Source organism: Pollicipes pollicipes, unplaced genomic scaffold (assembly GCF_011947565.3).
Source record: "Pollicipes pollicipes isolate AB1234 unplaced genomic scaffold, Ppol_2.1 Scaffold_1600;HRSCAF=1878_pilon_pilon_pilon, whole genome shotgun sequence".
NCBI classification, from domain to species: Eukaryota; Metazoa; Arthropoda; class Thecostraca; order Pollicipedomorpha; family Pollicipedidae; genus Pollicipes; species Pollicipes pollicipes.
In genome coordinates, this window is record NW_023595962.1 from 13,679,172 (window position 1) to 13,702,479 (window position 23,308).

At 62.5% G+C, this 23,308-nt stretch overlaps 2 protein-coding genes and 1 long non-coding RNA gene across 3 annotated transcripts; all 3 read right to left on the reverse strand.

Annotated features, from left to right (window-relative positions):
• Positions 1-4,409: 4,409 nt before the first annotated feature.
• On the reverse strand, positions 4,410-7,040 carry LOC119091352 (uncharacterized). The gene is made up of 4 exons (XR_005093408.1): positions 6,901-7,040; positions 5,734-5,832; positions 5,248-5,589; positions 4,410-4,450 (listed from the first exon to the last, which is right to left on the reverse strand). It is a non-coding gene; the product is annotated as an uncharacterized LOC119091352 (long non-coding RNA).
• A 4-nt stretch (positions 7,041-7,044) lies between these two features.
• On the reverse strand, positions 7,045-14,360 carry LOC119104829 (rootletin; the record flags this gene model as incomplete). Its single annotated transcript, XM_037228587.1, has 7 exons — positions 14,277-14,360; positions 11,356-13,567; positions 10,710-10,908; positions 9,788-10,031; positions 9,155-9,607; positions 7,489-8,091; positions 7,045-7,242 (listed from the first exon to the last, which is right to left on the reverse strand). Coding segments are annotated over exons 1-7 (3,993 nt in total), but the record flags the coding sequence as incomplete, so codon positions are not given.
• Positions 14,361-14,406: 46 nt separating this feature from the next.
• Positions 14,407-22,997, reverse strand: LOC119104920 (centromere-associated protein E). Its single transcript, XM_037228681.1, has 13 exons — positions 22,971-22,997; positions 22,319-22,544; positions 21,581-21,658; positions 21,164-21,303; positions 20,773-20,847; positions 19,859-20,022; positions 19,347-19,448; positions 18,380-18,524; positions 16,984-17,091; positions 16,402-16,625; positions 15,330-15,468; positions 14,976-15,061; positions 14,407-14,410 (listed from the first exon to the last, which is right to left on the reverse strand). The coding sequence occupies exons 2-13, from the start codon at positions 22,521-22,523 to the stop codon at positions 14,407-14,409; spliced, it is 1,470 nt and encodes a 489-aa protein (XP_037084576.1). The 5' UTR covers positions 22,524-22,544; positions 22,971-22,997.
• Between the last annotated feature and the right edge of the window lie 311 nt (positions 22,998-23,308).

Consider the following 23,308-nt stretch of genomic DNA (forward strand, 5'->3'; position numbering starts at 1 on the left):
CTGCGACTCGCCCCTTCCGTGCGTTCTCCTATCGCCAATATCATTCTACTCAGCGCGTTGCCGAGAACATTGCGTTTTTCTTCAGGGCATTCGTCGCCCTGCACATAGCTGCTGAGTTGTTAACTTAGTTGTGAACTTCATTCTTGGTGGTTCTCGAGTTCTCTCGGCACCCCTGCAGCTACACAAGCGTCTTCAAACGGCCCATACCGCCGGCAATGAGGGCAAACGCGTGTAAAACGAAGACAAACGAGTCTGTATTCTGAGCAGGTGCCCACAGGACCAAACTCGCACCCATGTGGACGGGTCAACAGCCACACTCAGCGACAGGACCGAGGAAGACGCAGACCATCTCAGCGCGCCGCGGCCACGGGCGGGTCCACCCGCGGGCCGACCAGCGCGGCAACACACACCGCTGGCGGCTGCCGTGCGGGCGCCGTCTCCGGTCTCCGAGTGGCGGTCACCGCGCTGGTGCGGCACGGACCGGGCTCCGCGCGCGTGCGCCGCGCCAGCGCAAATGATCGACCGATGGCGAGGCACGCCCGCCCACTAACCGTCTACAGAGGCATCACTAAAGCTATGTGCAGTGGGCCACTCGGAGCTCCGCGCCACCGCTCCGCTCGTAACCATGTCTACTCGGCCGCACGCGCCGCCCGTCCGCCCCCATTGTTGGGGCACGCCGCGCCGTCGTCGGCCACCCGCTCGGCGTCCAGGCTAGCCGCCTGTCGAACGGTCCACCTCCCGCCCACTCGACTTGGGTCCGGTCCCGTCCGGTCAGCGCCGGCGGCCGGCCGGTCACGCGGCAGCGTCGCGGGTCAGGGCGCCGCTGGCGCCGCCTAGTTGCCGCTCCGCAGACTGCGACGGCCCGACGGCGGGGAGGAGGTCCGCTTGGCCGGCGGCGGCGCGCTGTCGGCACGCAGCCACCAGCGTGAGGCACGGCGACGTGTGGGAGAAGCATGGAAACACTAACCAACTAGCAGCACACTGCACACAGCGGTCTGTATCACCATCTCCCACTGAGAGACGCTATCAGGGGGGCCGACTGAGACGGCGGAGGGACGGCGGCGCGCTGCGGGAAGATTGCATCACGCGACAGGCAACAAGATAACGCACAGAGGCGGCGCACGGGCTGGTGACACGCTGGAGGACGCACAGGTCCGGCAGCAACAGACAGGACGGCGTCCGCGGGCTAGAACGAGTGCAGCACTTCAGCTTCACCGGTGGAGACGCAGTACAGGCTACCGAGATGGCATATTTACATGTTCAGATCACATGTTTACATGCTCAGACCACACATGCACATGATCCGATCACAAATCGATACAATCAGATCACATATGGACATCACCAGGTCACATAGTCACATGATCAGATCGCATATTCACATGCTCAGGTTAGTTGCTCACATGACCAAATCACAGGCTTGCATGATCGAAGCACATGTTCGTCACATGTTCCGCGCGCGGCCTTTGACCCCGTGTGCGTCAAACGCTTCACCTACGGTCACCCGGTGGGACGGGCCGGCGAGGGGTCACCTGCTGTATTGAGGAGCGTAACCCGGCACCGGTACAGTTCTGCGCACCGACTGCTAATCGAGGGGAAAACAGGGCCGCGCGCGACCCTCTCCCAAACCCAACGCCCTCCCCCCAGCCTTGCAAACAGGCACGTCAAAGCAGCAATGTTGTCATTATCATCCCACTTTGGGACAGTTCCGGTGCACAACCTATTCAGACCTGTCCCCACCTGAGCCAGCAGAACATCCCCACCGTACCCAGACCAGCGGGCAGCCGGACCACAACAGATGACCTCGGTGACCCTCGCTCGCAATGACTTCACACTGTAACGTCATTGTGCCTGGCGACCGGGCGCTCACCTGGGCGTGTTAGCCGAGAGTTCGCTCAGCCGCGGCGACCGGCGCGCCGCCCGGCCGAGCGGCGAGCCGGACCGCTTCCCCGACCGCCGCGCCGCCGGCCGACGACCGCTAGACTCATGGTTCTCCGAGCCGCCATTAGATGGCTCTGCCGGCTGCGACGCTGGAAGCGCAGACGCGAGGTTCAGCGCGGCGCCGGCCGATCGGTGCCGTGCGACGTCACCGGTTGATGACGTCATTGGCAGTCGTGATGACGCCATTGGTCGTCGGGTGACGTGGCCCGTTACCGTCCAAGCTGACAACGTAGTGTAACTCCACACCAGGCTGTTTGTGACCAATGCGCCGTTGGCACCCCTGGGGCAACCCGCGACCCCGAAACACAGCGACACAAAGGGCGAACCTTAAACGGATGCTCCAAGCACACAGACGCCCGTCCACGCGCGCTCCGGTACCGCGCATCGAAACCTGTCAGCGTCCCATCACGCACCACGCCCGGAGACTCTGCCTGATCCCCAGCAGCGTCCCGCGGCGGTGGCGGCGGCACGTGGCCAGACCAGACCGTCGTCCCCGTTTGGGTCACCACTCACAGGGCATGGTGGTGGCGACACGCGCGGAGCGGCGGGGCGACGACCGCTTCTGCTCCCGGTCCCGGTCCAGGTCCTGGTCCTGGTCCTGATCCTGATCCCGGTCCTGGTCCCGGCCGCCTGCGCGCCGCTCGGCCTCCAACAGGCGGAGCTTGTAGGCGCGCGCCGCGCCCAGGTACTTGTCGCGCTGGCGCTGCAGCTGCTCAATCTGGCGCTGCTGGCGCTCGGCCAGGCCGCGCAGCTCCAGCGCCATCAGCTGCTGCACCACGCCGCCGGAGCTGGCGCCGGCCGCCGGCGGCTGCTCGCCGGCCGGCGCCAGCAGCTGGCCGGCGGCGGCCGTCTCGTCCAGCCGCTGGCGCACCAGCTGGCGCTGCTCGGCCTTCAGCGCCTCGGTCTCGGCGCGGCTGCGCTGCAGCTCCAGCTCCAGCGACTGCGACGGAAGCGGCGCCGAGTCACTACGGCAGCGACGGAAGCGGCGCCCGGTCGTTACGGCGGCACGGGGCCACGCGAGTGAAAAACGCCGAAAAAAACGATGCAAATTAAAGCCCGGGGAAGCCAGGTGTTTAATGCGTTCTCCAGCAGCGCCGAGTATAAAGTCCAAGCAAGCGCACGGCTTGTCCCGATAAACTCGGAAAGGTCAGTCGGCAGCTTGCCAAAAGGCAACCAGGCACGGGATGGCCGTGCTGCAGTACTCAGTAACACGCCAACCCCTCAGGCATAATGTTTCGAGGAAGGAGCCGAGGTAACCTTACACGAAGAACTGGACAGAACTACTCGCGCGATGGGTTCAGGAAAAAGGTGACGACCCTTGGCGATTTCCCTGAACTGGAAGTCATCCAAGCGAGTCTATTGGAATAAATTTACATAAAAACCAGGCGAGACATGAGCAGAGTTATATGCAGTCTTCATTTACAGCGTACAGCGGGCAGATTTACCACCCACGACACACAAACAGGGTGTACGCATCAACAATAACCAAATAACGTACACAACGTTCAGCACGAAATGCCAATAAATTCGGCGCCATCTCCATGGCGAAGAGCGGAGGAACGGGGGAGGGGGGGGGGGGGGCAGAATGGGGAGACAAGAGCGAAAAGCTACTGCTGATCGGTCGCCCTTCTCGTCGCGCCCGTGACAATCCCCGGCCACCGCGTGTGCGCGAGTCACCAGCGGCCCTCGCGGCTCGCGTCGCCGCCAGCTGGTCACCGTGCTCGGCCACGGACGGCCGGCGAGCCGCGCCAGTCCGTGACGCGGTGTTTCGGAGGAATATCTCGGCAGGAGTCGACCTGGATTCTGAGCCAACGGGCAGCGGTGTTGCGGCGAAACTGCAGAGACGTTACGGGGCTTCGGGGGGAGGGGGGGGGGGGGGAATAAAACAATGTGCGGTTCACAGGCTGTCCCGCAGGCGGTTACCAGCCGCTGGTTGGTAACCATGGCATCTGCCGTTATGAAGAATAAAGAGATAACTTAGGGCCCCGAGCAACACCATTACAGGGATACAAGCCCCCGACATATATATATATATATATATATATATATATATATATATATATATATATATATACCTAACCAAGCGAGTCTATCGGAATAATATATATATATATATATATATATATATATATATATATATATACATATATACGCACATAGGCTGAATGAGCATGGATACATCAGTGATGCCAGTGCAGACAGAGCCCCAGCGTGGGTTGCCGGCTTGGGCGGGTGTGAGCCCCTGGTGTCAGTGGCCGCGCCCTACCTCCACGCGGCGGCGGTGCGGCAGGTCTCGGGTGGTCAGGCGGCGCTCGGCGTCCCGCTTGGCCTGCACCGCCTCCAGCAGCTGCGCCTTCAGCCGCGTCACGCTCTCGCGCTGCCGGTCCGACTCCGTCTCCCACTCGGGCGGCGGCGGCGGCGGCTGCGCCTCGCGCGCCTCCACCAGCTGCCGGATCTCCGTCTGCAGCTGCAGCACCTCCGCCTGGCGCGCCGCCAGCTGCTCCCGGGCCTGCACGCCGGCCACGGGTCAGGTGAGGTGAGGTGAGGTGAGGTGAGGTGAGGTGAGGTGAGGTGAGGCCAGGTCAGATCAGGTCGCGGCAGGACAGGGCAGCAGGCGTCCACACCCGGGGGAGCCATGCCGACAGCGCCGCACCGCGAGCGGAACACCATTATGAAACGATGTGTCGGAGACAAGCCGTGTGGTCGGATGGCGTAGATTACGGTTTTCACATTTGTCCGAAATTTTACGCTAACTTCACGTGATTACCAGAAAGCGCTCCGCCTAACCAAACCTAGTAGAAAATCCAAGTAAAGTCAAACAAGCTGTGACTTATCATTGCCAGAGTGATATAAGATTGTCATGATGAATAATCATCATAACCATGGCAAGTTACGAACGGGCGAGGCGTGTCAAAAAAAAGTCCACGCGTTTCCAATATGCATCCCCACCCTTCCCAGCAGCGTGCCGCTGTAGTCCCCAGGCGGTACGCTAGGGGAGGGCGCGGCCTCAGCGCCATTACGAGCTCGACCTCGTCACGGTCGCTGGCCCGTCAGAGCTCGCCACAAACCCGGCCAAGCTCGTCGCCGTGTTACTGGACTGTCGGGGCTCGTGAGAATGTTACTTCCAAGTTGGAGCTCGTGGAATCGCTGACTTGTTGGAGCCTGTGATAGGGGTAACTGACCTGTCGGAACCTGTGTGAATGGGCTACTGACTTGTCGGAGCAAGGGTTAAGCGGTCACTGACCTATCAGGGCCTGTGTTCAGCGGTCACTGACCTACCAGGGCCTATGTTAAGGGGTCACTGACCTGTCGGAGCTCGTCATCGCTCTCGTCGATGAGCGTGGTGAGCCAGTCGGCCTTCTGCTGGTAGTCAGCGAACAGCCTGAGCCGCTCGGCCTCCAGCTCGGCGACGGCCGCTTCGCGCTGGCCGGCCAGCAGCCGCTCGTGCTCCGAGGCCGCCGCCTCACGCTCGGCCGACAGTGATGCCACCTTCGCCTGGTGCTCGGTCTCCAGGGTCTCCAGCTTGGCCTGGTGCTCGGTCGCCAGCGTCTCCAGCTTGACCTGGTGCTCGGTCGCCAGCGCCTCCAGCTGGGCTTCCAGCTGGTCGCAGCGGGCGTCCGCCTGGCTCTGTCCTGAGGTCAGCTGGCTCTGAGAGGAGACAGCACGCGACGTCAGAGGAGTGCGCCAGTCAGGCGCGGCTGGAGACCTACCGCGGCCGCCCGGGTCCGCTGGCCACACGACAGCGAGCTCAAAGTGGCGTGACATCCCACACGTGGCGAAGTTCCGGCTGACCTGCAGCTGCTGCTGTTGCTCCTGTTTGACGCGCAGCTGGCGAACCTCTAGCTGCAGCTGCTCCACCTCGGTCTGTCGCGCGGCCAGCTGCTCCTTGGCCTGCCCGAAAAGGAGTAGCCTCATGGTCAAGCACGCTCGGCGGGCGCCGCCGCAGCAGCACGCGACTGCGCCAGTGACAGTTATACATCCGGACAGCACGGCACGGGTACGGAGACGGGGATGGAGACGGGGACGGGTAAGGGGATGGAGACGGGGATGGGGATAGGGACGAGGACGGGACGGGGACGGGAAGGGAATGGAGACGGGGACGGGACGGGGATGGAGACGGGGATGGGGATGGAGACGGGGACGGGAACGGGGACGGGGACGGGACGGGGATGGAGACGGGGCGGGGACGGGGATGGAGACGGGGACAGGGATGGAGATGGGGACGGGGATGGGGATGGGGATGGGGATGGGGATGGGGATGGGGATGGGGATGGGGATGGGGATGGGGATGGGGACGGGTGCGGGTACAGGTACGGGGACGGGGACGTTTTGACGATCAAACCAATGCTCGTTCCATAACCACGTTTAACCAGCACCTCGTGGCACAGCAAGGGTCGATACATCAGCATAGGAACTCTGAATACTTGATACCAACTCTTTCTTGGGGATGTGATGTAATGGCGTCATACCCATCACTGATGGGCGCTGCATGACCTTCAGCAGTCGATGCGCCCTAAAACCCCAAATCATCATCATCATCATCATACCCATCATTGTTCAAGAGAAGACCTCGAAATTCAGATCGCTTTACTGCTGCTGCCGCTTTACTGTTGCTGAGTTATCGAAGCTGTCGGGGCTCGTAATGAGAATCACTGACCTATCGGAGTCCATGCTTAAGGTCACTAACCTGTCGGAGTCCATGCTTAAGGTCACTAACCTGTTGGAGCCCGTTTTAACCTTTAACCTGTCGAAGCCGTGTTGTGGGTCACTCACCTGTCGGAGCCCGTGTTAAAAGGTCACTGACCTGTCAGGGTCTGTGTTAAGAGGTCACTGACCCGTCAGGGCCTGTGTTAAGGGGTCACTGACCTGTCAGGGCCCGTGTTAAGGGGTCACTGACCTGTCAGGGCCCGTGTTAAGGGGTCACTGACCTGTCAGGGCCTATGTTAAGGGGTCACTGACCTGTCGGAGCTCGTCATCGCTCTCGTCGATGAGCGTGGTGAGCCAGTCGGCCTTCTGCTGGTAGTCGGCGAACAGCCTGAGCCGCTCGGCCTCCAGCTCGGCGGCGGCCGCCTCGCGCTGGCCGGCCAGCAGCCGCTCGTGCTCCGAGGCCGCCGCCTCCCGCTCGACCGACAGTGATGCCACCTTCGCCTGGTGCTCGGTCTCCAGGGTCTCCAGCTTGGCCTGGAGTTCGGCGGTTAGTGCCGCCACCTTCGCCTGGTGCCCGGTCTCCAGCGTCTCCAGCCTGGCGCCCAGCTCGGCCCGGTCGGCGTCGGCCCGACTCCGCTCAGCAGTCAGCCTCTCCTGGCGGCCAGAGAGAGGGATCAGGCCTGGTGTCGCCGGGCTGGGGCCGTCTGACGCTGTGTGCTTGTGAACGCCCGTTCGACTGGGTGGTTGCGTGAGGCGGGGGGAGGGAAGGGGGGGGGGTACGCAGTCCGGACATGAACACGCACAGGGCAAGGGTCATCTAGCGCCGGAAGTCGCACAATTGCACCAAATTGATACAAAAGGGAACATGGCATGGCTGATGCAAACCACTGCTGGACGTACCTGTGTCTGGCGGAGGTCGTCTTCGACTCCACGGCACTGGTCCAGTAGCTGGCGAGCTTCCTCCTGCAGCTCATCATGCTTGCCTCGCAGCAGCTGATGCTCATTCCGTAGCTGAGTGTGCTCGTTCTGCAAGCGCTGGCGCTCATCTTGCAGCTGCCGGTGCTCCTCCTGCAGCTGCTTGTTGCCGTCAGTCAGCAGCTGGTGCTCCTCCTGCAGCTGGTGCAGCTCCACCACCCGCTCGTCCAGCTCGAACTGCAGCTGGGACTGGCGCTCGGAGGCGGTGCGCTCCAGCTCGTCCAGCCGACAGCTGGCTTCAGACAGCTGGAGATGCAGCTGCGCAGCTGCCTCCCGACCGGCGGCCAGCTCAGCCGTCAGGGAGTCCCTCTCTGAGGTCAGGGAGTCCCTCTCCGCCGTCAGGGAGTCCCTCTCCGCGGTCAGAGAGTCTCTCTCTGCCGTCAGCTCCTCTGTGCGTTGTACCGCCTCCCGACGTTTGGCGCGCACTTTCTCCAGGCAGAGCGCCTGCTCCTGCAGCTCGGCCTGGCGGCTGACCAGCGTCTCCTGCAGGTCGCAGATCTCTCGGCGCGCCTCGCGCCGGCCGCCGACATTCTCCGCCGCCGCTGCCGCCAGCCGCGCCGTCTCGCGCTCGGCGCGCTCTTCCAGCGCCGCCAGCAGCGCGCGCGCCTCGTCGCGCTCCCTTCCGGTACACGCCAGCCGCACTGCCTGCTCGTCAAGCGCGCGCTGCGCGCCGGCCGCCTCGGCGCGCGCCTCGTCCAGCTCGGCGGCGAGTCGGTCGGCGCGCTCCTCAGCGGCGGCGCGGCGCGTCGCCAGATCGTCGCCGCCTGCGCGCGCCTCCGCCAGCTGGGCGCCGGCGTCGGCGGCGGCGCGCTCGGCGGCTGCCTGCGCGCGCTGCGCCACCGCCACCGCCTCGGTGGCGGCGCGCAGCCGCGTCGCCACGACGGCCGCCTCGCGGTCGGCCTCCTCGGCGTCTTGCAGCGTGCGGCGCAGCCGTTCCGCCTCGCGCTCGGCGCGGTGCAGCGCCTCGCGCAGCGGCTCCAGCGGCTGCAGCTGGCCGCGCAGCTCCACCAGCTGCGCTTCGCGCTCGGCCAGTCGCGCAGGCCGCGGCCGCCGTCTCGCCGCGCAGCTGCTCGTTGGCCGCCAGGCAGGAGGTGTTGAACTCGCGCAGGCCGGCCGCCACGTCGCGCTCGTTGGCCGCCTCGGCGCGCGCGAACGCCAGCCGGTCGCGCACGGCCACCAGCCGCTCGCGCAGCAGCGCGGCCGACTCGTCGACGGCTGGCTCCTCCGCCGCCAGCTGCTGCTGCCGCTCGTGCAGCTGCTGCAGCTGCTGCTCCGCGGCAGACAGCTGCGACTGGAAGCGGGCCGCCTCGGCGGATGCTACCGCCAGCTGACGCTCAAGCTCGTCACGAGCCGCCTGCACCTCATCTCTCCCGGCGGTGACGTCACACAACTTGGCAATGACGCAGTCCTTTTCGGCGGTAACGTCAGCTAGCTTCGTCGCCACGTCGTCCCTCTCGGCGACGACGGCGCCCAACTTGGTCGTGACGTCATCGTTTTCGGCGGTGACGTCAGCCAGTCGAGCGTTCAGGACTTGCAGTGAAGCGCTCGCTTCGCACAGCTTCGCTGCGACGTCATCTCTCTCGGCGCTGACGGCCGTGACTTTGGCCAGCGAGTCGCTGCTCTCGGCGGTAGCAGCACTTAATTTCATCGCGAGGTCATCCTTCTCGGCCGTCGTGCCACAAAGCTGGGCGTTAACGGCCTCCATCGCGGCGGTCAGGTCGGTCAACTTCCCGATGACGTCATCTTTTTCGGTGGTGACGTCTGTCAGCTGCGCCCTGACGCCATCCAAGGCGGCGTTAACGGCGGCCATTTCCGCCATAACGCGGTCTCTCTCGGCGGTGAGGTCATCCACAGAGGCCAGGGCCTGGTCCTTCTCGGAGGTGACGTCCTGCAGCCGACCTGTGACGTCATCGTTCTGGGCGGTGACGTCAGCGAGCTGTGACGTAAGGGTGTGCACGCGCCGGGCCGTCTCATCCGCCCGTTCCTGCATGTCTTCCAGCAGGTTCTCCAGCCGGCGCACCTCCGCGGGACCATCCTCGGCCGCCTGGCCGAAGCCAGAGCCGTCCAGTCCGGGCCCGAAGCCGCGGCCGCTGGGCGCCGACGCCGGTTCGGACGCCGCTGCCAGCGTCTCGTCACCGAACCGTACCGTCACCTCCTCGGGCGGCAGTGTTACCTCCGCCTGGCCGGCACACGCTCCTGCCAGCGTCTCGTCACCGAACCGTACCGTCACCTCCTCGGGCGGCAGTGTTACCTCCGCCTGGCCGGCGCACGCTCCTGCCAGCGTCTCGTCACCGAACCGTACCGTCACCTCCTCGGGCGGCAGTGTTACCTCCGCCTGGCCGGCGCACGCCCCTGACATCGTCTCGTCACCGAACCGTACCGTCACCTCTTCGGGCGTCCCCTCAGCCGCCTCCTCCAGCGCGCAGAGGCTCACCTCGGCGGCGGCCGGCGCGGACAGCTCGTCAGCGCTGAACACCCGCGTGCGTTCAGCCATCGTTACGTCCAGGTCGGCGGCCGACACGACGCACGTGGTGTCGGCGGCGGCGGAGGGGGACGGGCTGCGCAGCGCCAGCGCCAGCTCCAGCAGGCCGGCGCTGGCAGGGCGCCCGGCCAGCTCGGCCAGCAGCACTCGCGCCCGGCGCAGCTCTTCCGGCGTGTCGCGCAGCTCAGCTCTCGCAGCGCAGCTCCCTGCGGGGGCTGCCAGGGCGAGGCCGTCCTGCTGCTCTGGCACGGCATGGTCTTCTGACATGGCCTGGTCTTCTGACACGGCCTGGTCTTCTGACACGACCTGGTCACCAGATACGGCCTGGTCTTCTGACACAACCTGGTCACCAGACACGGCCTGGTCGTCTGACACAACCTGGTCACCAGATACGGCCTGGCCTTCTGACATAGTCCGTTGCTCGGTCGTGGCACGGCCATCCGGGGCCGCCAGCTTCGCCGGCGGGGGCAGACCGCCGTCAGCGTCCTCCTGCCGGACCGGCGACGCTTCCCCAATTGTAGCCTCGTCGCCCTCCTCCGGCGCCTCGGCCCGCGTCGCCGCCACCCCCTCCTCCCGCAGCCGCTGTAGCTGTCTGTCGCGCTCCGCCAGCTGCTGCTCCAGCTGGGCGGCGCGCCGCTCGGCGCCCTCGCCGGCGGCCAGCTGCCGCTGCAGCTGCCGCAGCTCCTGGTACACGGTGGCGAGGTCCGCAGCTAGCTGGCTGCGGTCCAGCGGCGCCGTCACCGAGCCGTCCGCCAGCACGGACACGTCAGCCAGTGTCGATCTCTCGACCAGCACCGACCGCTCAGCCAGAGTCGATCTCTCGACCAGTACCGACCGCTCAGCCAGCGACGACCGGTCGGCCACTGTGGAGCGCCCGGCCGGCGTCGAGGGCTCCAGAAGCATGGACCGCTCCCCCAAGGTCGACCGGTCGGTCGCGGCCGTCTGGTCGGCGAGAGCGGCCGCCTCGGCCAGCGACTGGTCCAGCTCCATATCGTCGCCGTCGTCGCCGGCGAGGCGGGCGGCGTCGGCGGCCGCCGAGAGCCGGGCGGCCGAGCGGCGGCGCGCCTGCTGCAGCTCGTCGAACAGCGACGGCGCGGCCGCCGAGAGCGAGGCGGCCGAGCGGCGGCGCGCCTGCTGCAGCTCGTCGAACAGCGACGGCGCGGCCGGCGCCGGCGGCGGCCGCAGCAGCGACAGCGACAGGCCCGACACCGTCACGTCCGCCGACTCGTCCAGCAGCGAGGCGTCGCCGAACCACGGCCGGCCGGCCGGCGGCGGCATCAGGTCCGGGGACGCCGGCGCCGGCGCCGGACGGCGCGGGTCCTCCGTCAGCGTCCGCCGTCGCGCCGCCCCCGCCGCCTCCGCCCGGGACCTACGCCCGACGTCATCGGCGTCTGCTCCTGGTGCGGCCGGCGACGTCCGAGTGTCGAGCGCGGCAGCCTCGTCGGTCGCCTGTGGCGCTTGTTTCTCTGCCACCGTCGTAGCACCCAGTCCCCCAGCCCCTTCCATCTCCCGCGCCGACAGCCTCTCCTCCAGCGCCAGCTTCTCCACCCTGGCCGCCTCCAGCTGCTGCCGCAGCGTCTCCAGCTCCACCTGGTGCGCCTCTTTCAGCGCGTCTACCGTCTGCAGCGAGCTGTCGCCCGCCGCCGCCGCCGACACATCGCACGGCGCCGTGACGTCAGGCGATGATGTGACGTCGCAGGTCTTCTTACCGGACGATGCAGAGGACACCAGGAGCTGATTCTCTTGCTTAGAAGCTGCTAGCTCCTCCTCCAGTCGTTGTACAGTCTCTGACATGTCAGCAACGGAGGCGGCCGCTAGACGCTGGTTCTCTTCTTTGGCTGCCTTTAGCTCCTTCTCCAGCTGGTGTACAGTCTCCGACGTATCAGGAATGCTTGCATCCGCAAGGCGCTGGTTCTTTTCTTTGACCGCCTTTAGCTCTTCCTCCAGCCGCTGCACAGTCTCAGACATATCAGGAATGGCTGGGACAGCCAAGTGCTGGTTCTCTTCTCTGGCTGTCTTTAGCTCGTGCTCCAGCCGCTGTACAATCTCTGACATATCAGGGGTGGCCGAGACAGCCAAGCGCTGGATCTCTTCTTTGGCTGCCTTAAGCTCGTGCTCCAGCTGCTGTACAGTCTCTGGCACATCAGGAATGCTTGTGACAGCCAGGTGCTGGTTCGCTTCTTGGGCTGCCTTTAGCTTCTCCTCCAGCTGCTGTACATATGCCATCTCAGGGATGGCTGCAACATCCAGGCGCTGGTTCTCTTCTTTGGCTGCCTTTAGCTCCTCCTCCAGCCGCTGCACAGTCTCTGACATATCAGGGGTGGCTAAGACAGCCAGGCGCTGGATCTCTTCTTGGGCTGCCTTCAGCTCCTCCTCCAGCCTCTGCACAGTCTCTGCCATAACAGGAATGGCTGAGACAGCCAAGCGCTGGTTCTCTTCTTTAGATGCCTTCAGCTCCTCCAGTCGCTGTATAGCCTCTGGCATATCAGGGGTGACTGAAACAGCCAGGCGCTGGTTCTCTTCCTTGGCTGCCTTCAGCTCCTCCTCCAGCCGCTGTACAGCCTCTGACATATCAGGGGTGGCTGAGACAGCCAGGCGCTGGTTCTCTTCTTTGGCTGCCTTCAGCTCCTCCTCCAGCCACTGCACAGTCTCTGACATATCAGGAATGGCTGGGACAGCCAAGCGCTGGTTCTCTTCTTTGGCTGCCTTCAGCTCCTCCTCCAGCCGCTGTACAGCCTCTGACATATCAGGGGTGACGGAGACAGCCAGGCGCTGGTTCTCTTCCTTGGCTGCCTTCAGCTCCTCCTCCAGCCGATGCACAGTCTCTGACATATCAGGAATGCCTGGGACAGCCAAGTGCTGGTTCTCTTCTTTGGCTGCCTTCAGCTCCTCCTCCAGCTGCTGCACAGTCTCTGACATATCAGAAATGGCTGGGACAGCCAAGCGCTGGTTCTCTTCTTTGGCTGCCTTCAGCTCCTCCTCCAGCCGCTGTACAGCCTCTGACATATCAGGGGTGACGGAGACAGCCAGGCGCTGGTTCTCTTCTTTGGCTGCCTTCAGCTCCTCCTCCAGCCGCTGTACAGCCTCTGACATATCAGGGATGACGGAGACAGCCAGGCGCTGGTTCTCGTCTTTGGCTGCCTTCAGCTCCTCCTCCAGCCGCTGTACAGCCTCTGACATATCAGGGGTGGCTGAGACAGCCAGGCGCTGGTTCTCTTCTTGGGCTGCCTTTAGCCCCTCCTCCGGCTGCTGTACAGCCTCTGACATATCAGGGGTGGCTGAGATAGCCAAGCGCTGGTTCCCTTCTTTGGCTGTCTTTAGCTCCTCCTCCAACCGCTGTACAACCTCTGACATGTCAGTACTGGTTGTAACAGTCATGTGCTGGTTCTCTTGCTTGGCTGCCTTTAGCTCCTCATCCAGCCGCTGTACGGTCTCCAGCAGACGCGCGTGCGTGTCGTCCACCAGCCGCGGCTCGGCTCCGTCCGCTCGCAGCGCGTCATCCTCCTCTTGCAGCAGCAGCACCTGCCGCCGCAGCCGCTCCAGCTCCGGCGGCTGCGCGGCCGCGGGTCGGTCTGGCGACACACGGACCACCGCGGTCACGGGTCATCTTCCGAACTAATAGGGCACAGGACGCCCGAGAGATGGCACCACACACGGAAAAACGTCAGGAGAAACATATGCTATTGGCAGATGCAGACAAGCTGACATCGGAAACGGGGGACAGGCGATACCAAACACACTGAATGACACTCCCATTTTAGGCCGTCTGCGACGAACCGCCATACTTTCGCCGTCCGACGACAAACTGCGCCCAGTCCATAGTCCCACCCACCTGATACGTTGTCCCGCCCCTCCGCTCCTCTCGTCTGACCTGCTGTCCTGTCCCGCCCCTCCGCTCCTCTCGTCTGACCTGCTGTCCTGCCCCGCCCCTCTGCTTCTCTCGTCTGACCTGTCCTGTCCTGTCCTGTCCCTCCGTTTCTCCCGTCTGACCTGCTGTCTTGTCCCGTCCCTCCGCTCATCCCGTCTGACCTGATGTCCTATCCTGTCCCTCCGCTCCTCCCGTCTGACCTGCTGTCCTGTCCCGTCCCTCCCCTCCTCCCGTCTGACCTGCTGTCCTGTCATCCTCCTCCTCCTCGGTGATGTCGCCCAGCGACACCGGCCGCCCAGCCTCCTCCTCGAGCGACGGCATCGCAGGGTGCAGGTCCGCCCGCCGCCGCTTCCGCTGGCTCACCCCCTGCGGCGTCATAATATCCGGCATGACCTCCGCCACCGTCTTCAACAGCATCTCACTCGTCGTCAGCACCCCGGCCACCATGATGATCCCATCAACGCCACCGTTGGTGTTTCGTCAATGGGAAGGCTCAGCTGGCCGCATCATGCCGCGGTCGAGGTCCTTACCGAGGGCGTGAGCGGGCGCAATGTCCGACGCTGGAACACGGTCTCTACCACGACTGCTGCTCCCACCGAAAAACGTAACGGCCCGTGGGAAACGCGGACCTGGTCCGCAACGCGGCAGACAGAACCAGTACCGTGGTGGCGGCTCCCCAAGAACGACTGGCGTATGACGAACTGTGGCAGTATCGGCGCACGGGTCGGCCGCCAACACTCTCTACCAGGCGCCGCCGTGTACCGGAGCCCCGACGCGACACCACCTCTCACCACACGACCGCGCCATATGGCCGACCAAGCGCCCACACAGTGACACGTCCGTCTGTCCCACGACGCGTCACGCGGCCGGATTGCTGTCCCTCTCGACAGAGACATCGCCACGCCTTACGCAGTGAACCGGTCTGTGCCTCGCCTGCCAATCCCCGCCCGCCGCCACGGCGGGGTACCGGGCGCCGGCAGCGTGTCGTCTCCTACCTGTCGCTCAGGCGGCGGCGGCGGCGGCCGTGGCGGGCTGGTCTGCGTGCCGGCGTCGGCCGCCAGCGGCCGCGGCGCCGCGTCCATGCTCGTGGCGCGTCGCTTGCGGCAGGTGACGCGGCTGGCCGGCGGCGGCGGCGCCTCGGCCGCCTCCTGCCGGCGATGGGCGGAGTCACGACGGCGGCAGGCGTGTGGCCGCTGATGGAAGAGGTCATCCGAGGAGGTCGGAATGTGACGGTCGTGTTCTGCACCTCTTTACCAATCAACCAAAACCATACCAATTATTACCAATCAACCTTCACCACTAATCTCTGAAATACACCGCCAGACAAAAATTACATTTCCGATTCATTTCTGTTCGTTTTCACTTCCGGTTCATTTATCACCATCCGATTCATCATCCACGTCCCGCATGCCTCACCGCGAACGGCTGATCATCGTCGGGCAGCTTCGGCTGCTCCTCGACAGGTGGCAGCAGCGGCGGCAGCTGGAACGGCGCCAGACTCAGCCGGCCGCGCTGCCGGCCGCACCACGTCATCCGCCGCTTGCTCTTCTGCGCCCTGGCGGAGGCACACGCGGCCGCGGCCGGTCAGAGCGCCGCCCGCCGGGGGGAGGGGGAGGGGGAAGGAGCGGGGAGGGCGCCGTGCGCGCTCCGTGAGTGATCGCATCGGCGCAGGGTGACGCGCTCCTTACGCACACTGCAGCCGGCGGTTCATGGGACGCCCAGGGGCAGCAGCTATCTGGACTCGCACACCCAGGGCGTGCGAACACCCAGGTCGGGCGCTGTCTCGCCATCCTGACCTTCATCGCACGTGAGAACGGGCAGTACAGACGAGAACCACAGTCTATGCATGGTGCACCAGCACTAGGAGCTCGACCAGTTCATCCGACTCTGGGAAGCCCTATGTGTGTGTGCGAGAAGGGGGAGAGGCAGGCAGGAGGCACAGCGGCCGCCCTCTCGGCGACGGCCGACGCTCCTTCACACGAGCCGACGGCGCCAGCGCCAGCGTACAAAACAGGCACCTTCGTGCTCACATCCAGCTGGGGCAGCACGCCCACCGCTTGATCGTTAACTTCGGCCGCGCTCCGAGGGACTCCCATCCGAAGGAGTTTATTATATCGAGGGAGTTTTCTTCTATTGGGGCTTTACGTCCGACCAACTGCCAGGGCCATTTAGACACGGATGCCTTTATTAGGCGTTATATGGGATGCGGTGGTGGCGTGGCCGGGTTCGAACCCCAGACCGACAGGTCCGCAGCCGCGCGTCCTAACCACTGTACCACCACCGCCACATGTCCTCGGAGGGATGATGCCTATAGAGCAGAGACTAGTACGTCGCAATGCAGCGCTACAGAGAAATGGCAGAGACGGCCCACAGTCACTTGCGGTCGACACCAGACAAAGACACGCAGTTTTTCACAGTCGTAGTCTCGAGCAGCCATCCCCGCGACTGGACTACAGCGTTTGACCCCTCCCCTCCCCCCCAGACTCACTTGGCCGGCAGCTGCTGCTTGGGCGCCGAGCTCACCACCAGCTGCTCGACCAGCTGGCGCAGCCGGTCCTGCAGCTGGGTGTTACGCTTGCTCTGCTCGGCCAGCGCCTGCTGCATCTCCTCCACCTCGGTGGCGCGGTTGGTCTGCTTCTCGCGCTGCAGCTCCGCGCGCAGCCCGTGGATCTCGCGCTTCAGCCGCTTCAGGTGCGCCGAGTCGGACACCACCTGGCGGCGGACGGCGGCGTCACACCACTGCCAGCCGGGCAGCGGTCACTGCCTGCGGCGCGACGGCCCCAGCGGGACAGATGACACGCGGAGCCGATGACACCTGCACGCGTCATAACTAACGTCTTTCCACGAACTACCACACAGGCCAACCCTGTTTAGACTAAATGACGTCCTCCCTGAGAGTTAACTCAAGAGTTAACGAAGAGTTAACCAAGGGTTAAAGAGTTAAGAGTTAACATTTGAGCACGTCCCAGCCCCTGCGTTGGGGAAATCTGGGCCGCGCCATTCTGTCCTAGTCCGACCAGCGACCTCCCCCTCCCCCTCACTTCCGCCCACCGCTCGGCGCGGCACCTACCTCGTTGATGTGCGGCTTGTTCTTGATGGTCTTGGCGCGGCTGGCGAACCGTAGCGTGGAGTGGGTCTCCTCCACAGCCGCCGGCGTCACCGTGCAGATGATGGCCGTCTGGCAGGTCAGAGGTCACGGGTCAGATCAGAGGTCACGGGTCAGACCAGAGGTCACGGGTCAGATCAGAGGTCACGGGTCAAATCAGAGGTCACGGGTCAGATCAGGGGTCACGGGTCAGATCAGGGGTCACGAGTCAGATCAGAGAAGTCACGGGTCAGTCCTAAGATCACAGACCAGGTCAGAGGTCACCAGCCGGTAGCGGCGCGTCACACGCAGCCGGGGGGGGGGGAGGGGAAGCAGAGGGCGGCGGCGCAGGAGACAGTGTGGAAAAAGGGCCGAAGGCGGGCGGTATAGAACTAAAAATGGGGCATGTCAACACTGGGAGAGACGTTAGGCACACAGGGTGGGGATGGAGTGGTACAGTTAGGGCAGAAAAAAGGGAAGTAGAGAGGACGGAACATAAATGGCGGCAGGAGAGGCACCTGATGAGGACATCAGAGGAAGAGCACGTAAGACGGTACACACAAAGGCCGTGAAGCAGTACGCAACAGCGCACCCTTTGACACATGACGCACAAACGCACGCACACACACGCGCGCATATAAAAAGACGCACACGGAAGACTCAGTGGGCCAGGCGGCGCACACTGGGTGAACTCCACGTAACAAATAAACGGGACAATGGACGTCATCACTGCCCCCCCCCCCCCCCCCCCCCGCCCCCACCGCCAGTGCATCCGGCAGACACCGGGACGAACAGCAACAGTAGGTCGCACGCCAGCACACGCAGACGACCCGACCAACGAGTGCAGCCCCAGCCAGCGACACAGCCAGGAACAGGACCTGTCAGCAGTGGATCGCAGGTGCACCTCCGCTCACGCCGCTCAGCCGCCAGTGGCGATCTGTAGCTTCTGAAGTACGGTCTCCCCCATCCGACCCTTAACACTCCCTTCCCTTCCCACCACCTCCCTTCCTAGTGACATATTGTAACACCCCAAGCGTCGCTAGAAATCCTTAGCGCCGACAGACAGATGCCTGTTTCCGGACGTCTGCCGTCTGAGGTATCCACGAATTTGCAGGGCTCAGCGCTGCATCCATTCCTCTCCTTCCCACGCCCCGCCGTAGTCATCACAGACCCCCCTCCCCTCCCTCCCTTCCCCACGCCGTCGTCGTCTTTGGGGCCTTAAGACGCACGTACCCTGCTTCTGCCGCTGTAGGGCGTCGGACACCTCTCATCCTGGCAGGAAGGGCGGCCACTGCGGAGAAAAGGATCCTGTCCACCTGATCCCCCTCCCCTCCGCCCCACGCCACCCGCCTCTCTCTGCATGCCGAGGCCAACACCGCACCTTGGCGTTGCCCCCGAGCGACGTCTGCAGGATGCGGGTGAGCTTGCTGTTGCGGTAGTTGATGAAGGGCGCGCCCTCGCTCAGCTTACTGATGACGTTGCCGAGCTCGAACAGCGACGAGTTGATGGAGCAGCCCTCCCGGAACCTGGCGGCGCCGTCGGCGGCCCGCGCAAGGGGCGCGCGTCAGAACGTGAAGTGGGGACTCGGGCCGCCCAGGAGCCCGGGTCAGTACGGTGTATTGCACAGAACACCAGGCGGCTCAAGAGCACGGCTCCGTGTCAGCAATGCGGGGTAACGAGGTGAGTCCACGTAAAAGTGCATTCCGCCCTTTTCCACTCTTGCGCGTCGGTCTAGGTGTGATGGGTGCGGGTTCGGTTTGGTTTGATCAGTCAGATTTCAATGACAAAATAAGCACGGAAAATAAAGCAGGGCAAAAATAAGCACGAAAAATCAATCTCGTCTCAACCCGCCCGTAAGACTGCAAGCACGAATACTATCCAGCCGCCGAAACAGATCGCAGTGAACACTGCCCACAGCCCCACATCCGCCTGCTTCTCAAGATCTGGGTGATATCTGGTGACCATATCTAACCTACGTTGACTTGTGTGACATTCCCAAACCCTTGGTGATCTTTTGTGGCCTTCAGCGCCTCGCAATGCCCAGCGTGACCTTTAGTGGCCATCGGTGACCTCCAATCATCTGGGTGTTGTGACATGTTACAGTTCAGTGATAGTGATATGGAATCACCGGTGGCCTCCAGCGACCAGGCTGACGTCCATTGATCCGGGTGACTTTCCAGTGACCCAATGACCCTCCAGCGACCCAAATGACTTTCCAGTGACCCGAATGACCTTAGTGACCTGGGTGACCTCTAGTGAACCGGATTATCTCCAGTGACCGGGATGACCTCCGGTGACCCGGATGACCTCCTGTGATCCGGGTGACCTCCAGTGACTCGACGTCTCACCTCTCGCCAGTGGCGCCTGTCTGCCGGGCGCGCTCCGAGCCGGCCAGGTCCACCAGGTTCAGGTGCGAGACAACCACAGCGCCCTCCTCACCCTCCTCATCCCTGGTGTACACACAGATGGCAGTGGCGTCAGGGCAGGCTGTCCCGCCGCCGGACACCAGCGGTCGAGCACGTGCGCCCCCGGGCAGGGTCAGCATACGCTGGCAGGGGGACGCGAGGGGGGAGAATACCGCCAACGACGACCGCCAAAAGCACGTGGCATCATATCGTAGCAGGAAATGTGAACAAAAGACGGCCAGTGTTAAAAGGCAAGCCAGCCGATCGCCAGCCTCCGGGGGCTGACCGGCGGCGGAGTCCGACTGTCGGAGTTTGAGCCTGTGCTCCCACTTGGGAGCCCGGCGCGCTACACCTCGGCCATTACTACGGTATCTCGACGATGTCCCCTCCCCGCAGCAGCCCAGATCTCCAAGACGACGCCCCACCTGGCTCTAGTCTCGACGACGGCCACCCACCTGACTCTGGACTCGATGATGATGCGGAAGATGGTGTGGCTGCGCGAGCTGCGGTCGTTCATGTTGGTGACGCCGAAATGGCGCGCCGTCTCGCCGCGCCCCATCAGTCCCAGCAGCATCTCTGGCGTGTTGACGCACAGCTCCCGCAGCTCCGACACGTACACCTGACGCACGGGGGAGGGGGAGGGGGGGGGGGGCGTTCACGGCCAGCGGCAGCAGTGACGAGTCTTACACCTGATGCAGGGGGGAGGGGGGGGGGGGGGGGCACGGCGAGTGGCGGCGCGGCGGTAGCGACGAGTCGGTGTGAGGTGTGGAAGTGGAGAGGAGGTGATGCTTTGTTTGGCCGCGCCCCGGCACGCATGGGAGATCATTCGAATGAACGAGTTTTCACGCGGTATTGCGGCTACTCAACTCCAGACTTCCATGTGCAACTGGACTGTTTGCTGGCCGGCCTCTGGTTTGCATTGGAAAAGCTGAAGACCAAGTCATGCATTTTACATGACCTGGCAAAACGTGCAGCAAAGACGTGGGAAAAGCTTTTTGCGACGCTGTCACTTTCTATCCCTCGTCATGATTGGTCAAACGACGCACTCGACGCAGGAGACGTCGGTATCTTCAGCGTCCATCTCGCTCCCCACCCCCGCGGCACCAGAGCAGCCCACCACGCCCAACCGGATCCGGTTCCACCGGAAGGCATCCCGTCCCTGCGGACCTCTCCGTCCCTGTCACCTGTCGTTGCGGACCCCCTCGTACCCGTCACCTGTCCCTGCGGACATCCCCGTCCCCGTCACCTGTCCCTGTGGACCTCCCCGTCCCCGTCACCTGTCCCTGTGGACCTCCCCGTCCCCGTCACATGTCCCTGCGGACCTCCCTGTCCCCGTCACCTGCCCTGCGGACCTCCCCGTTCCTGTTACCTGTCCCTGCGGATCCTCGTGGATGCGCAGCCCCTTTGGTGTTCCAGCACCCTCCGCCAGGAGATCGGCTACCACCTGTCGGCGAGACGCAAAACAAAGCTACAAGAGGTGCCCTGTCCACCAGGTGGCGGAACAGATTCCACAGACGGCCACGACCACAGGTCGCGCGGCCCAAATAACGAGCCGAGGCTTCAAACCACATGCCCGGGGCTTCCCAAGACGAGCAGAACTTAACGACGAGGAACACGTACCGCTCTTTACTCAAAATTCCGCCATATCTCAGGCTCAGCTTCAGCACCCTGCACCAACCACAGTGATGACGCCGCTGACTTCAGCAGCGCCATGGTCAGCCGCTCCCCAGCCGTGGTGCGGCAGCTGGGCGGCCACGCACCTCCTTGTAGATCTCCATGTAGCTGACGCGGATGAGGTACTCGCGGTCGGGCGTCTGCTCGACGCAGTCGAACATCTGGTGCACCACGCGCGGGATGGTGCCCTGGTCTTGCTCGTGGCCCAGCATGGTGTGTGTCTTGCCTGGCGGGGAGGGCACGGTGGTCAGATGGAGCAGGGGTGTGCGGGGTGAGGGCGTGGAGGTGGCAGGGCGGGCAGACGCCGGCGCAGAGGAGCGAACGGAGCAACACGGGGGCAGCGCAGGGGTCCGGCGGGGGCACGGGGAGGGCCAGAAGCGAAGGTCTGACAACCATCAATCACAGGTGGAGGCCAGTGTGACCAATCACAGGAGAGGACCAATCTGTCCAATCACAGGCACAGACCAATCTGATTAACCACAGGCGAAGCGCGACATGCTCACCAGAGGAGGTCTGCCCATAGGCAAATATGGTGGTGTTGAAGCCGGCCATGGCCGAGTAGACCATCTCCTCCACGGTACCTGTGGCAGTGGGGAGTCACTAATGGTGAACGATCGCCCATCACGGTAACATGTCACGTGGCCTCTGGACATCACGTGATCAAGACATTGTGGCAATTGGCAAGCAATTGTGGCAAGCAATTAGTCAAGACATTGTGAATAAGCCATTGTCGAAATTGGGATTTCAAAACAGTGGATGGGCAAGTTTTTAAATGAGGTGCTGGTCTCATGTGGTATTATGTTGTTCAGTTGTATAAGCCCATACATTTATTTTAATACAAAGTAAACAATTTCAAGCACATCCTTCCCCACAGCCATCAATCTTCAGTTGCATGCAACACATATTGCTGTTAACAGCATTGAGCACAGTTGGTAATGCTGATGACACAGCTTTTAGCCAGACAGTAGGAAACTTACATGGCCCCTTTAATAATGTGTAGCAGCCACATGCAAACATGACATAGATAGTAAGGCATATAAAATATGAAGCTGTCACAATGTTCCCAATAAATAGGTACCATCACATACATTTCATCTGACTGAATGTTTAATTCCAAGCAGAACAGTACTTTGGTTAAAATATGATCCCTCAAGACCAAAAAACATGCCCAAACTCATTACAGTACTACTGCTGGCACACTGAGGACAACCAGTCTTCCCTGGAGAATGCTGATGATTTACCTGTGTATACATCAGCATTGGTGCAGCCTTCATCATAAACTTTATCAAAGATGTATGGCTGACAAAGCACACTTCCTGTTGCAGGATCTATCTGCACTAGAGACTTCTCTTCATGTGTCTTCCAATGCTTTGTGAGATCATCTGATATTTCACGTTTGATAAGCCCTCGCACACGGACAGACACACTAATGTTGCAATCTGCCATCTTGCGGTGGAGGCGGAACCTCTGGAGATGGGGGGAAACCATGAGTTTTGGTATATGTTTCATATATCATCATAGGAATATCAAATGTTGCCCAGAGTTGTGGAGCAGTTGCTCCCTCAACCAAACAAGGCAGTGGATTGAAGATCAGCGGGCGGAGGGCGGCAGTGAGTGGTAACGAATATGACCAAAGCCATATACAAGACCTCCTCAATAAAAGCTCTAGGGCTACATGTATGACATCTTGGTGGGGAGGGGAAAAACACCGCAAAGCGATCTTGATGCAGTTGCTGCCGTATGCTCAGCACACAAACTGAAGACATCTACGGCGAACGGAGACTGATACAAAATGATTGACGCTGATGTAACTTCAGTGCATGCATTGGTTCAATCCATACAAAAATCTGAATTACACCCGAAATTCCCACCCACAGTCATAAGCGTACTTACCACCGCCGATCCACTATCACGAACGAACTTGTGATTTCAAACTTGGAGTCAATGGTGCTACCAAATTTTTCGCTACCATACAAGGGAAATACTTCACTCTTCCTTCATGTTCCCTGTTTTTTTCCGCTGGCGGGAAAGGGGGAGCAGCGGACCAGGAACAGGCAGCAGCGTGGTAGAAGATGAAATGCCGCTTAACAGTCAGGTTCCTTTTCTCTACATTACTGATTTCCATCCCACCTTGATAGTTAGCACTTGGTGCGCAACGCATAATCGCACCATATCTCACAACTTTTACGAACCTTTAGTGTTTTATTGACCTCAATCAGCCGCAGGCATCT